Here is a 16,530-nt window from a genome sequence, read left to right as displayed (position 1 = left end):
CGTATAATTCGGAATCGCTTAGCAATTAGAATCTCATTTCCAGCTTTAGATAAAATGTTCACCCTCCCAACCTTGTATGTTAGCCTCAAGACGCTCTTTCAAATTTGGAACCATTTTGCTTTTGTTCTTCCCTGCAATTGTAGGTAAGCCCAAGTACTTTTCATGATAAGGCATCACTGACACGATTAGCAGCATCCTTATTTCTTCCCGAAACTCACTTGGTGTTGGTGGGCTGAAACACCGTAGATTTATCATAATAAAATTTTAGGAAACTAATAAGAAGAGTTTTAAAATTTTGGATTTTAATCAAAATTATCTAACAACTTTATTTAATAATAAGAACATAACAAAACCCAAAAAAAAAAAAAAAAAAAAAAAAACTAACGAGAGCACGTATGTCTCACTCCATTGAATGGGTAGAACCGTCATATGCCTCGTTTTCCACTGAAAGGGTTTACAATTTTCTCACCTGCATCAGTCTATCTTACAATCCCTCCCCAACGAACATGCTGTCAAACCGGTCTCCGGCTTCCAAATCCCACGTCATCAGTCAACTATATGTTACCATACATCCCCAAAAAGATTAATATATAACCAAATCTTAGCGGCCTAATTGTGTTTCCCAGCTAGTAGCCAAAGGCAATGAAGGTGGAGGAGCAGGAGGAACAGTTCCAGTTGCTGGGCCCTGGTAATTAGGGTTATGATTCTTAGGAAGGATGGGTGTGTCTCAGTCTGCCATTACTGATTTCACTCTCTGACTCCAAGCTCCCCTGAATCTCAAAGATAGAGAAAGAGTGGGCGCGTGCGTGACGACGGACGAGACTCGTAAGAGTGTATTCTCCAGTACTCTTCCGCTGCGTCTGTGTATATCAAGTGTGTTTGTGTTTGTGTAGTTGCATTTAGGCAGAAATGTGGCTGCCCATTCACTTTCATCCTCCTTAGTCTTTCTTTCTTTCTTATTTATTTCACTTTCATGCATCCAGATTTCAAAGAAAAAAAAATTCAACTTAAAGGGTTTGCTTTTGGCCCAAAGCAAAAAAAGGAAGGCATTTTTTTTTGTAATTTTTTTTTTCAATATGCTACACAATGAATTATCTGTGCTCAGTTTCAGAAATACTATAGTATTTATGTTCAGTTTTAGAAATAGTCGATGTTTAGTTTAAGAAATAGTGATAGTATGTTCAGTTTTCAGAAATAATCAGTATTCAATTTAAGAAATAGTGTAGTACTCGTGTTTACAAATGGGCTGGTCCGAGGCCCCTTTTTCTGTACATCTCGAACCGGCCCACCCCGTTTCTCTTATTAAAAAATTAAAACCGACCCGTACTCAGCCTAAACCTTGATTACCCGCTCCGACCCGCGGTTTCTATACCTGTTTGCCCACCCCTTAGCTTTGAGCTCATTGATAAGAGGGGTTAAAGGTTAACTTGGTTTTGATGTTGATTCAGACATTACACTACATTGCTTGTTTTGTGGTTTTGTTTTTCTGTGGATTTAGACAGTGCACTGCATTGTATGTTTGACTAGTCACACCTAATGTTAAAATATTTTTATATACCGTTCGAATATTAGATTTCCCTAGTTTGACTATAATAAATACGAAACTGCAACGCAGGCAACGCAGAGTCTGAATTCGTATTGACTTATTCCAAAATATAAAAAATATGATAAGGGGAGTACCATCTATAGTTGGTGCCAGCTGCATGTAGTAGCAGATTTGTAATTTTTATTTCTTTTAAATGCATTTAATTTGCATTGATTTATTTATAATTAACATAAATATTGTTAATACTGTGATAATACAAAATCACCTTTTATTTTGCTATTTATTTATTACCATAATATTACACTAAAGCAAATTAAGAATCGATTTCTAACGAGATAACATTTAACCATCAAGATCTCCATTCTCAGAATTCAAATCAGTTCTTGATGTATATCGAACCCCTACTGATTGTGACGCTGGGCCAAAGGATGCGGTGAAACTTGAAGAAGGGCAGGGCAATAGAGGTATATAGTCTATACGCTTCGATCCTCACATGTTATAAATCCATTCAAAGGGCAGTCTCTCCATGCTCTCTGATTTTTTAATTCATTACATAGAAAATGAATATTTAAGGTCTATTTAATAATCATTTCAATTTTCAGTATCTAGTTTTAAACTATTTCGTAACAGTTTTTAGTATGAAAACTAAAAACCAAAACTAATACATATAAATTTTGAAAAGTCAAAGAGATAGTTTTCAAGTTTTGGTTTTATGGAAACATTACCAAATACGTTTTTCAAACAAAACGAAAACTAAAAACTAAATGGTTACCAAATAATCATAAGGAGTTGTCGATTAGTTACATGAATGCCTATTTCTATTAGTACATACCGGTCTATTAAATGTGCATACTATATTACTTAAAACTACAATTTAGTAGTATTCTTAGATGGTGAGTTAAAAAAACAGAGAAAAAAACTGTGTACTCTTTTAATACATTTATATTTGTTTCAGTTACTTTCTTTCCAAATAGTATTATCCTTAATTTTAGGGAGCTTTAATGAAAAAGACTTCTCAAAATTTTTAATTAACCAAAAATTATCTACAAACTTTATTTAATAAAAAGGGCTTAAATTATAATTAAAAGGATTCAAATTTTAGTGAAAATGACAAAAGTTTTACATAATAATAATAAATAAAAAAACAACCAACACATTCTGACGCGCGAGACCACTCATCACATCACACACATTCCACACTCATCTGTTCAACCTCTCTCTCTCTCTCTCTCTTGCTCTTTCACATATTCCCATCAATTTTTCTCTCTCATTTCACCTCACCCATCCACATCAACTTTTCTTCTTCTTTGCTTTTTTCACCTCTCCCCACTCTTCTCTCTCCCTTCACCTCACTCTATAAACAATTTATTTATTTATTTTATTATTTGACTATTCCTTCAATTTTTTTTTTAGAACAAACTAAGTAATAATATTACAAGATCAAAAATAAAGAAAATTTTCATTATTCAATTTTATGAACGCTAATACTGTCACTATTTATTAAACAGAACATTGACTACTTCTTAAATTTGAACACTATTTCTTAAACTGAACATTGACTACTTCTTAAACCGAACACTATTTCTTAAACTAAACATTGACTACTTCTTAAACTAAACACTGACTATTTCTTAAACGGAACACTAATACTATCACTACTTCTTAAACTGAACATTGACTATTTCGTAAAATGAACACTAATTATTTCTTAAACTGAACGCTAGTACTATTACTATTTCGTAAACTAAATATTGACTATTTCTTAAACCAAAAACTAACTATTTCATAAATTAAACATTGACTATTTCTTAAAATCGAACACTAGCACTATCAATTTTTTTTTTTTTAAACTGAACACTAAAAGGTTCAAAATTTGAAGCTCTCTTCTCATTATCATATGAATCACTGACAATAATATTAATATTCTTACAGAGTTAGAATAATGACTTTTACATTACTATTTGTTCTTTAACATTATTCGAACAATTTATTTGACTTCCCTTTAATTTATTCAATACAAAATTAACAACAAAAGCATAAATGAAAGATCAGAAAAACTAATGTGCTTTCACTGAGGAAAGTAATCTAATATTTTTTATTTTTAGGCTTTAGTTGGTTAGGGTTAAAATTAATAAAGAATTACATAATTTGAACATGGAGTGATGATGAGATGCTACCCCACGTGTTGGTCTAAGTGGTAGTCATGTATTGATGTCAGTAATATTTTTTTATCTCAAAATTTCTCTCTCTCTCTCTCTTTCTCTCTCTCTCAAATTTTTGGGTTTGTTGATGTCAGTATGAATGAATTTGGTTGGCATTCTCTTCTCTCTCTCTCTGAACATTTTCCTTCCCGATGAAATATTTAAAAAGTAATTTGTGTGCTGCTTTTGCACTGTTGATTTTATGTTAAATTGGTAGATGCTTGCTTTTGCACTGCGTTAAAGTAATTTGTGTGCTGCTTTTGCACTGTTGATTTTATGTTAAATTGGTAGATGCTTGCTTTTGCACTGCTAACGCGCACACGCACTTTGGGTTGAATAAGTTTTTTTTTTTTTATCTCTTGTTTTTATCATTAAATAAAAATTATTATGTGACTTTTGGTTAAAACTCAAAGTTTTGAAGCTCTTTTCATTAGTTTCCCCTTAATTTTATGCCGAGTATAATATGAGAAAAATGGCAGCTAACGAGTTATAATAAAACATGGCAGAACATGAGAGCGATGCCGATGATAAGCAGAAATCTTTCGTCAAATGTGTGAAGTCTAATCATTGGGATGATGCTAGGAAGTATCTTAACGATCGCAAGGCAAAAATTGATTTTTTTCACTTCGTTGTCTCTAAGGATTACAGGGTGCCGATGTGGTTTCAAGAGATGGTGGACTCAATGGAAAAGGAAGACTTGGAAGAAATAAAAATATCAGGCGGATTTGGCCGCACAGCTTTTTATGTCCTTGTACAAAAACATCCAGAACTGGTGGAAGAAGCTCAATCAATGGTTGATAAGAACCCGAAATTACCTACTGTTATACCTGCCAGTATATTTGGACTTGGGCGTGAACTTGACGCTCTTATAAATCCACTTCCAGTTACGTTGGCACAGATGTCGGAAAAAGGGAAAAAAAAAAGGGCTCTCTATCTCTATTCTGTCACGCCACACGATTCTCTCAGCGTTAAGGACGCCGCTTCACTTATTTCCTGCGGTTTTGAAAACGGAAGATTCGGTAAGATGTTCAATGAGTTTCAAACATCACGAATCGTTAAAAAAATTATTTTTATATATAAGACCAATTATTGATTTGGTGATGGACCACATTATATGATTTTATTCTGAAAATGCTTAATATTTAAATGTATAATGTACATTAATTAATATAGCGGTATCGAAGTTTTTCCACTTTCCACCGGAATATGATATGCACCCGAGTTTTAGATTATTGAACTCTTAAAACTGTTTAATCCAATAAAAAAAAAATATGGCTCTTCATGGTAATGTTTTCTTGTAAACTATGAGTTAGGAATAGCAAAAACTCCCTTATTATTATTAGCACCTTGAATCTTCTTTTCCCGTAAGATATTTTTGGTTACAAACTTTTTTCAGTATACCCACAATATTCCTATTTCACGCTTTTACTATATATATATTGCGTGGGATTTAATTCGGCATTACCTACATTTAGCCATGGCTAAATATATCTACGAAAAAACTCCCTTAGCAAGATTGGGTAGTTTGCCTTCTGCCTACTTAAATAGAAGCCGGCTCAGATTTTAGGAAAAATGAATTTATGACGGTTAGTATTATTTTTATTTTATTTTTTATTCTCTCTCCATATTAACCTTTGTCTAATTTGCATCATATCTCATATTCTACATGATTGCTTCCAACAGCCTAACAATATTGTAAGCTAAATTAATAAAATCAATAGTTACTAAATAAATTTAGCCCATAAAAAGAGAAAAAAAACAGAAGTTAAACTTAAAATACTATTAAAATACTATAAAGAGGAAAAGATAGTTAGCATTCTTCTTTTTAATTTATACTTGGATTTAGTAGGGGTACAACTGGAATAAAAACTGATCGGTCAGCACGCACAATATTACTGACCACGTGACTGTAAACATCTGTCATTTGAAACCTATCTCAACAATTGCTATCGTAACATCCAGACACCCATCCGTCACCTTATGTCCCTAACCAAACAGCATCATCTTCTTCCCCTCCCTTCTTCCATGGCAGATCTCCCAACCAATTCATTTCTCGCCGTCAACCCCACTTCCATTCCCTCGTCCAACCCATCTTCCGTCCTCCACAACAAGTCCGCGACCATGGCTACCTCGTCGACTCCGCCATCGTCTGAAAGATCCAAGCTGTGGGCTTTAGCCATCGCAGGAGACCGTCCTTAGCAATCTCCGTCGTCCATGATGGTGGACGACTAGTTGAAGTTGCAACCACATACAATATTTTTAAAACATTTTAATCTCATACTTCAATTATTATTTTATTGTAATTTCATACAACCGTTAATCAATCTGTTAATATGATCGGGAAATGATGACATAGCATATATTATACCCAAATGTTTTGATGATGTGGCATTAAAAATAATTAAGTATTAAAAAAATTGTTTAAAAAATAAATTAAAACAAGTGGGTCCCACCCACTTTGTCTTTCTCTCTCCTTCTTCGATCTTTCCGTTTCTCTCTCTTCACTCAACTGCTTTCCATTTCAAAAACCAAGCATGCAAATTTTTTTTCAAAAACATAAACCACTTACAACATTTTTAAAACATATTAATCTCATACCTTCTTTATTATTTTATTGTAATTTTATACAACTGTTAGTCAATTTGTTAATATGACCGTGAAGCGATGACGTATCATATATTAGACCCAAATGTTTGATGATGTGGCATTAAAAATAATTAACTATTAAAAAAAATTGTTTAAAAAATAAATTAAAACAAGTGGGTCCCACCCACTCTCTCTTTCTCTCTCCTTCTCCGATCTTTCCATTTCTCTCTCTCCACTCAACTGCTTTCCATTTCAAAAAACCAGCAAGCAAATTTTTTTCAGAAACACAAATCATGGTGTATGGGGTTGGAAATTGAAACACGGAGGGAGCTGAAGCGACCAACGCAGCATTCCCAACCTCACCCACCTCTCATTCCTCCAGATTATTCTACGCGGCCATCAGATTAGAGACCGGCGACCCATTTGAGGAGGGTTCATCCTCGGCGAACTTCTCCACCACCTGAGTCAGCGCCGCAACTTCGCTGGATTGGACAGTGGAGAAGAAGGATTGGTGGGTCAGGAAATGCACGGACTTTTGTTCCATCGTGATTGGCCGCTTCTCCTGGTACTTACCAAGTATCTGCAGATCTGCAGATAATTGCAGAAATGGTAATTCCAATTCTTCTGTCTTCCAGCTGATTGTGGTGCCCCATCGTCTGAAGGCCATGACTGGAAAAAAGAAGAAAAGAACTTGAGATGACACCATCGCAAAAGGAGGGGGCGGCGGTGAAAATGGGAACGAGGGATTTTGGAAGGAATTAAAGGAAAGCATCTTTAATTATTTTTGTTTTACTTTTTCTGTTTAGTTTAGTTTAGGTTGAGTTTTTTTTTGGATTTTTTTATTAGCATCCCACGTAATTGGATACATCCAACATTAAAATTTAATGTTAAATGACTTGTATGCCTTAATATGCAATGACTATTTTGACCTTATAAGATTATAAAAAAATTAAAATAATTCTAAATACACTCCAAATAACACATCCCAATATTATTTATTTTCTTCAACTTTCAAAACCATTCTCTCTCCATTGTACGTAGAACAAAACCTTAATCAATAAAACTACAAAAACGTTGACCGAAAAAATTATTCATAAGAGAATCTTAATCCAAAACCAAATACTTCACATTGATAATTGATATTCAATCAATTAATCCCAACTTTTGTCCCCATTTTCATATTCCTACTTGGGCAGCTTCCATCTTTCTGAACCTTATTCCTTCAATCAAATCAATCTTCCATACCAACTCAAGTAACCCCTTAATTAGTCTTATTAGTTGGCTGTTCACCTGCAAGTCTTGTTTTAAGGATATATGGTTTCCACATATTTTCGAGGAGAGCTTGGAAAGGTTGTCCCTTTCTTTTGCATACACATCTTTTAGGTTTCGCAACATTGTCCTGCTTATTGAAGTCCGAACAAAAAGAAATGGAGGAACTGAAGCAATGGCCTTTCCTTTAAATGTTGTGACCTCAAGTTTTTAATCAAAGCAATGTTACTCTTTAATCAACATTTGGCGTGGTGTGGAAGAAGAAGAATAATTGTGGCTGGTTCTTGCTGGAGAAGGGGGAGGGCTAAATTGTTTTTCTTTTTTAAGATATGAAGAGTGTGGGGTATATGTAGAAAATGTGGGGTGTATGTTGAGGTGTGGGGTCTGAGGGTATTATGGAAAAGTAAGCGGGGTGTATTAAGATAAATTTAATTAAAAAAGCAAATGTGGGGTGTATTAAGTTTGTGGGATGTACATCATGTACTGAACAATATGTGGGGTGTTGATAAAATAAGCCTTTTTTTTCTTCAGTTTTATTAATTTTAGTTTTAAATCTTTTTAAATTTTGTATTTCATTTTTTTAATCCACATGGCACATATATTGTGGGACCCATGACGTCCATGTAAACAAATAATAGAGAAACTAACAAATTTTTTAACGGATGTATGAAATTAAAACGAAATAGTAGATAATGTATGAGATTGAAATGTTTTAAAGATATTGTATGAGGTTGTAATTTCATTCAAACTTAAGGTGGTAAAATGTAATTTACCCTTTTAAATTTTATGCTAGGGTAGCACCACATGGATTAACTAGTAAAATTAACAAAATTATTTTCTTAAGATTTAAAACTAAAATTGATCGAACTACAAGCTACAACTTAAGAGAAAAACGTTAAACGTCATCGCCTTCATCTAGGTACGAAGAGCAAATCTCTGCCATTGATAACCCAACAAAGATGGTGGAAATACCAGTGTTGTACGTCGTGGTCACTCCAGTGAGCACCCATGTTATCGAAACAAAAGAGCAAAACTCGAAAGGAATAGGTGTTCAGTTGGATTAGTGATTGGGTTTGTGTTCTTATCTTGATAGGTATACACATTCCTGACATCGATGACCGTCGTATAGAAGTTAAATTATCGGAAGATGGCGACGGTGATGGCCAAAGGCCTTTCTCAGACAACAAATATAATCCAAGGCATCTCATTGCCTCAGGTATGCAACACGTCTTCATTCCATTTCCATATCCATATGCAGACTAACTGATCCAACACATTCACATCTTTGTTTTGTAGTTTATATATAGTTCTTTTACGCTGTGGTTAATCGAATCTATGAATATTTCATATGCGGTTAATACGGTGACACATGAAAATTCACACTAAATTCCTATTTTTATAAAAGAATGGGGATCCCTTATATATATATATATATATATATATATATATATATATATATTTGAGTTGGGTATAAGTTTCTCCTTCCCAGAAAATTAGGTCCACTGTCACACGCTGTACAAATTTGAGTAAAGGAATTCGTACGTACAATAGTAGCATGCATTAATATAGCTCTCAACCTCTGATGGAATTCCTATTGACCCAAAAAAAAAAAAAAAAAAACCTCTGATGGAATTCCTATTGACACATTCAGCATCTTGAATCACGAATTTGAACCTTGCAATGATGATCATTTTAGATTTTCGATTGGTTAATTTATTTTATTGCTTAATTGTCAAATTTCAAAAATGTTGTTCATTTTATATTTATTCTCACTGTCAACGTAGGAATCAAGCGTATATATCAAATGAAATTGATCCATCACCGAATTAACCATGAGTTTCTACCTCGCATGTGTCAAGTGACAAAACATATTAATAGAAATGGTGATGAAAATTGAGCATTTAATTTCAAAAGGAGTAATGCTATTCTTACCGCAATTTTATACCATATTTTTTTACCATCTTAGGTGGTAGATGAGTTGGACAAGCTACATCATTTAATTTCAATCTTTTTATTAATTAAAACAAACACTTAAATAATCTTAGGTGGAAGAAGGAGACTCCTCGTATATCATAATCATCATTTAAAAAATTGAAATTAAATGATGTAACTTGTCCAACTCATATGCCACCTAAGATGGTAAATATGGTATAAAATTATTATAAGAATAGCATTACTCTTTGAAAAGAGCAATGTTCCGAGCAGCAGAACTAGGATTGGTGGAGTATATTACTCATTTATTTGAAGCAAATGAAGAAGATGAGGACTTCATACGCATCACTAATGAAAAAGGCCAGAGCGTGTTTCAATTCGCCGCCGAATGTCGTCAACTCGAAGTTTTAAATCTTTTTTACCGCTACCGTCAATTCTATAACAAATCTGAACATCTCAATATCTCATCGTTAACTCTGGCAATAATATGCTGCATACAGTAGCAAGTATTTCCTCATTCTCATTGTCAAATATTAATAACATCCGTGGTGCAGCTTTGTGTACTTATATAAATCACTATTAGCATGCTATTAGAGTTTAGGGTTGATAAAAAAAAAAAAAATGAGCATTTAGGTCTGGGTCCAAAAAACTAACATGATTATTAGGTTAAGTTCATTATTATCTTTTCTCCATTTTTATTTTTCTTATACTCGATTTACATTTAAAAAAAAATTATTATAGATAAATTAAAATCTTTCTAAATTCAGCATAATCTCATTTCAATAAATCTACTTAATATATTCTAACAAAAAAACTAATAGCCCTAATTAGGTAATAGGATAAAAGTAAAACAACAAAGTTTAGATATGGATGGAAGTAAAATGACACCGTTTAAGAGAATTATTTCGTTCGGTTCGGTTTCTGAACCACTAACGAACCAATTAATAGATTTCGGTTTAGTTTGTTTTTTTCTAATTTGGTTTGGTTTTTTTAGTTCACGTTCGGTATTTAGTTCGATTTTTTTTATTTTCGATTTTCAAACCGACCTCTACTATGTTCAAATCAAAAAGGAGAAAAAGTTGAATATAAAAAGAAAAATATTGATTTTAATTAACTACTACGACTTAACATTCTATGTAGTTCAAGTAATTACGGATTTTTGGTTCTGCGATGTCTGAAGGGCAAATGTTTTAAGGATGAGTATGCTTCATAAATTTGATTCTGATTATACATAGTAAACCTATCATAAAACTTTAGTTGGATGAAATGCAGGAGGTGAAAAGAGTAACAAAGCCCAAGGATCATGAAGATGTAAACAAAGATCATACGACACCACATGAAGTATTTATGAACAACCATAAGAAATTGGCGAAGGAGGCAGAAGAGTCAATGAAGGAAATAGCAACTTCTTGTACGGTTGTAGTGCTCTCATTGTTATCATAATGTTTGCTACAATATTCACAGTTCCTGGTGGAAATAATGGAGATACAGGTCTTCCTACATTATTAACTAGAAGGGTATTCACAACTTTTGTAGCTTCAGATGCAATCTCACTCTTTTCTTCCACAACTTCGGTTATTATGTTTCTAGGAATACTCACTTCATGCTATACTTCTGAAGATGATTTCCACAAATCCTTGCCCACAAAAATGATAATAGGCCTTTTCGCCCTTTTTCTATCTATCACCACCATGATGATTGTCTTTTCTTGTACCCTTTACATTATGCTTGATGTGCAAGCATTGATTATTGTTCCAAGCATTTTGCTTGCTTGTGTTCCTGTTACCTCCTTCATCTGGATGCAATTTCCGTTTACTTGTTGACATAGTCTTCTCTACGTTACATGGACCAAGAATGTCGTGAAGAATAGAAGAAATGTTTGAAATTTGAACTCCTATGTTATCTTTTTACTTTTTTTTTTCTTCTGGATATGCTAGGTTTTAACTTTTAAGAAGCTTGTAAAAGAAACCAATGTCTGCACTTGCATCCTACAAATAAATTCAACTTTAATTTTTATGTTTATGAGTTTTGATTGATACTATTAGAAGTTATTAGAATTCGTGCCCACACGCTGCGATGGGTCAAAAAAAAATTCATGTAATTAACAAATACAAATAAAAAAGTAGCAAGTAAAAGAGTCAATGAATTTCCAGTGTACCAAGTTGGTAAAAATGTACTCCAACATGACCAGCCCAAAAGGAGATTCCTTCACTCTCAATATGGTTCATCGTCTGCAAATGTAGTGTCCCAATTTCTTCAGGCCTGCATTTGGTATAAACTGTTGAATCCTACATCGATCATACAAAAAAGAAAAAGTAATAGTTTAAATATCTTAAACCCCACTCTAACTAACATCGAGACCTTTTGTGATAAAACCCCACACCTGACGGATTGTACAGGTGGTAATTACCAAGTTGGGGACAATATCGGTGTTGTCGGAAGTAGGCCGTATGACCCGTCTCTCTGATAATTCTACATGGTATCAGAGCCAATGAGTGGGCCCGTACTGTACTGCCACGTGATGGGTTGGTCCACTTGTCCCCACGCAATGATGGTGGGTCCCTTGGCCCCGCGTGTAGGGTGAGTCCCCTTGGCTCCACGTAGTTGCCGATATGTGGATCTCTCACATGTGACCCACTAATTGGGTCTCACATGAGGGGGCATGTTGAATCCCACATCGGCCATACAAAAAAGAAAAAGTAATAGTTTAAATATCCTAACCCCACCCTAACTAACACTGAGGCTTTTTGTGATAAAATCCCACACGTGACGGATTGTGCAGGTGATAATTACCAAGTTGGGGACAATATTGGTGTTGTTGGAAGTGGGCTGTATGGCCCGTCTCTCTGATAATTCTACATAAACATGTAGGACAACACCAATCACAACTGCCAAATACTAACAACTGTGCATAAAAATTATAAAGAAAATGCATGTACCATATAAGAACAAACCTCACAACTAATTTTAGGAAGCCGCTGGGGTTCGAACCCTATAAAATAGATAAGAAAACCAAAGTCCACCAGATTCCTGTTTAGAGCCTATTTTATTATCTATAAGTAGAGCCTATTTTATTTTATTTTTTTCATTTTTAAAAATAGAATGTGTGGAAATTCAAGATGTGTAGAGCCTATTTTATTTTATTTTTTTTCATTTTCAAAAATAGAATGTGCGGAAATTCAAGATATGTAGAGCCTATTTTATTTTATTATCACATTTTCTCCCGCATAGAAATAAGTGAAATCCTTCAACCAAAAATAAATAAATAAATAAATAAATAAGCAAAATCCTTTTGAGAACCCACCATAAAAAAACCAGATTTTACCCAAGAAAACTCAAAAAAGTGAAGAACCCATTTGAAAGCTCATAAATTTACATAAAAAACCAGATTTTCCCCTGTATATTATCTGATACGTCGCATTAGAGAGAGAACTACGGTGAGACTTTACAATAGAGTAGGTCGATCTTGGAGTAATTCATGTATATGTTTCCATGACTCAGGGACGGATCTACAGAGGGTCCTGGAGGTCCCAGGACCCCTCGGCCATCCTAAAATGTTGCTAGAAATTTTCCGGAGGACCCCTCGTACTCGAACATGAGGCCTGTGCTGCTGTGCAGACTGTCTGTGTTGCTGCAGCAACAGGTTGCAGTTTGCAACGGAGAAGAAGAAAACAGGGGAGAAGAAAGAAAACAGGGCATTAAAAAAAAGGGTCCAAAACGCAGTGTTTTGGCCCTTTTTTTTTTTTTTTTTTTTTTTTTAATTAAACCAATGAAATCAAGGGTTGCAATTGGTCCACCTTTGCAACATGATTACATATTATTTTTGAAAGTCTAGCCCCACATCCTGTCGTCCCTTTCACTTCTTCTTTACCCGTGCCTTCCACTGCTTTTCCCCCTAATCCCCCCATCTTTCTTATATTCACCCAAAACCCTAAATTTCTAATCCCACCCAATCCCATATTATAATTACATTACTCCAATATTATACCTCCACTTGTTTCAATTCTCCAAGCCACCACTATTTGGTTCCAAATTCAAGTAAGTTTTTTGGTATTCTAATCTAATCTCAATTAAATTATATTAGATATTGGTGGAGATTTTTAGTCTATTATTGATATGATTGTTGATGTGTTTTATGTTTGTATACTCATTTTATAATTGAAATTTAGATGGAATTTTTGTTTATTGGTTGATTGGTATATGTTTTGTGTTTTTGGTTAAATGTGTAGTTTAGAAATACGAAATATGGAAAGATTTTTCAAGCCAAAGCCAATAGCACCATCTACTTGTTCGGGTAGTTCGAGCTCAAGACAAAATGAGTGTGACATTGATTTTAATAATCTTGAGAGAGACCCGGGAAAAAGAATTCGAATGAAGGACTATCCTTCTAATATTCAAGATGAGGTCCGCAGAGCATATTTGCAAATGGGACCTTGTAGGCCTACAAAGTATGAGTTCCCATACACTTTGCATGCAAAGAAAAAGCGACGATTTGTTGTTTCGTGGTTTGAAGAATATGATTGGTTGGAGTATAGTATATCTAAAGATGCGGCATTTTGTCTTCATTGCTATCTCTTTAAAATCAACTTTTCACAATTAGGAAGCGATGCCTTCACTGGGGTAGGCTTTAAGAAATGGAAGAATGCAAGAGAATGTTTTGACAAACATGTTGGTCCTATTGGTAGTTTCCACAATAAAGCTAGAGAAGCGGCTAGTTATCTAATGAACCAAAAGACACATATTGAAGCAGTTGTGATCAAACAATCAGAAGAAGAGTGTATGAAATATCGTCTTTGCTTGAATGCATCAATAGATTGCACTAAGTTCTTGTTGCGACAAGGCCTTCCTTTTCGTGGCCGTGATGAAAGTGACACTTCGAATAATAGGGGGAATTATTTAGAGCTCTTGCAATTCCTTGCAGATCATGATGAGAAAATAAAGGAAGTTGTGTTGGAAAATGCTCCGGGAAATCTCAAGCTAATAGCTCCTTCAATTCAAAAAGATATTGTCAATTCATGTGCCTTCGAAACTATTAAGGCTATTATGAAAGAAGTGAAAGAGAGTAAATTCTTTTCTATAATGGTAGATGAATCACGTGATATTTCAACAAAGGAGCAAATGGCGGTGATTTTGCGTTATGTGGACAACAAAGGTCAAGTAATTGAAAGGTTCGTGGGAGTCCAACATGTTACCGAAACAACTTCAAGTAAACTAAAGGAGTCCATTGATGAGTTCTTGAAACTACATGACTTGAGCTACTCCAACCTACGAGGTCAAGGTTATGATGGTGCGAGTAATATGAGAGGTGAGTTCAATGGCCTTAAAAAAAAAATTTTGGATGAAGAAAGTTGTGCATTTTATGTTCATTGTTTTGCTCATCAACTACAATTAGCTCTTGTTGCCGTAGCAAAGAAAAACTCCGATGTTGCCGCTTTTTTCACATTGACTAATAGTTTGGTAAATGTTGTTGGATGCTCATGTAAGCGTCGTGATGCACTTAGAGAGAAACAAAAAGAAAATCTCTTGAAAGCTATTGAAAATGATTGTCTTGAAACGGGGCAAGGGTTAAATCAAGAAACTAGTCTCAAACGTGCTGGGGATACACGGTGGAATTCACATTATGGTGCTTTGATTAGTTTGATTACAATGTTCTCATCTATGGTGGATGTGCTTGACATGATTGTTGAAGATTGCTACAATGATAGTGTTGGTGAAGCAAAAAGGTTATTAAAAGATTTACAATCTTTTGAGTTTGTGTTCCTCCTCTTTTTGATGAAATCCATATTAGGAGTTACAAACGATTTGTCACAAGCATTGCAAAAAAAAAGATCAAGAGATTGTGAATGCAATGGCTTTAGTCAAGACATGTAAAGAACAACTACGTTGCATGAGGAATGATGAAAATTTTGATCTTTTGGTTGATAAAGTATCATCTTTTTGTGTTGAACATGAAATTGAGGTGCCTAATATGGATGATTTATATGTCATTCAAGGGAAGTCATTGCGTAAGGCTCCAAGAAAGACCAATCATCATCATTACAAAGTGGAGCTCTTTTTCGAGGTCATTGATTTCCAACTTACAGAATTAGATGATCGCTTCGCTGAAGGTAATACCGAATTGCTTATTTGCTTGGCATGCTTGAGTCCGAATGATTCATTTGTAGCTTTTGATAAAGAGAAGCTTGTTCGCCTTGCTCATATGTATCCTAAAGATTTCACGGATCGAGATAGATCGGCACTTCAAGATCAACTTGATATTTACATTCATTTTGTGCGTTCTGATAATGATTTTTCTCAATTGCGGGGAATTAATGAGCTTGCTAAGAAAATGGTGGAGAAAGGGTTGCATCGAACATTTGCATATGTATATTTGCTTGTTCAGTTGGCTTTGGTTTTACCGGTTGCAACTGCTTCAGTAGAGAGGGCATTTTCCGCTATGAATATCATTAAGGGTCCACTTCGCAACAAAATGGGAGATCAATGGTTGAGTGACAGCTTAGTTGTTTACATTGAGAAAGATGTTTTTTCATGTATTGGTAATGAAGTTATCATGGAACATTTTCAGACTATGAAACCTCGTCGTGGACGCTTGAATTAGGATTTTATAGCTTGTAATATTGTTATGCAAATGATTTTTGAATAAAATGTATTATATTTAACTTTTCAATGTTATTTTTGTCTATAAATTTTTTAACCTTTATTATTGGGACCCCCCGAGTTTAAAATCCTGGATCCGCCACTGATGACTCCAAGTAGCCTGATTACAGTCGAACGTGAGTTGTCTCAAGCGGGTGCCGGAAGGGCATATATGCAAGGAGACCCAGGTCAGGTGCTGGCATATCGACTGGACTACGATTTGTATGACCTAATAGTGTCTGTTTCAAACAAAGTGGCATGCTCATATATGAAGTTTGAGAATACGTCATAGCATACATGTTGGAGAGAAGAGTCAGACAATATGTGCTTTAGATGACCAAAATAGTGGGAGTAATGAAT

General features: G+C 34.5%; 2 protein-coding genes across 2 annotated transcripts; both read left to right on the top strand.

Annotated features, from left to right (window-relative positions):
• Nucleotides 1–13,905: 13,905 nt before the first annotated feature.
• LOC125474229 (zinc finger MYM-type protein 1-like) lies at nt 13,906–15,405 on the top strand. The gene has a single exon (XM_048577665.1). The coding sequence runs from the start codon at nt 13,906–13,908 to the stop codon at nt 15,403–15,405; it is 1,500 nt and encodes a 499-aa protein (XP_048433622.1).
• A 16-nt stretch (nt 15,406–15,421) lies between these two features.
• LOC125474228 lies at nt 15,422–16,149 on the top strand. The gene is made up of 2 exons (XM_048577664.1): nt 15,422–15,986; nt 16,100–16,149. Exons 1-2 carry the CDS (start codon nt 15,422–15,424, stop codon nt 16,147–16,149), a joined length of 615 nt encoding a protein of 204 aa, XP_048433621.1.
• Nucleotides 16,150–16,530: the final 381 nt, after the last annotated feature.

This window comes from the organism of the source record quoted next, unplaced genomic scaffold (genome assembly GCF_019419815.1).
Source record: "Pyrus x bretschneideri cultivar Hongxiangsu unplaced genomic scaffold, Pyrus_bretschneideri_v1 Contig12, whole genome shotgun sequence".
Taxonomy (NCBI): Eukaryota; Viridiplantae; Streptophyta; class Magnoliopsida; order Rosales; family Rosaceae; genus Pyrus; species Pyrus x bretschneideri.
Note: the sequence above shows the minus strand (reverse complement) of the source record. Positions and strands in the feature narration are given on the sequence as shown.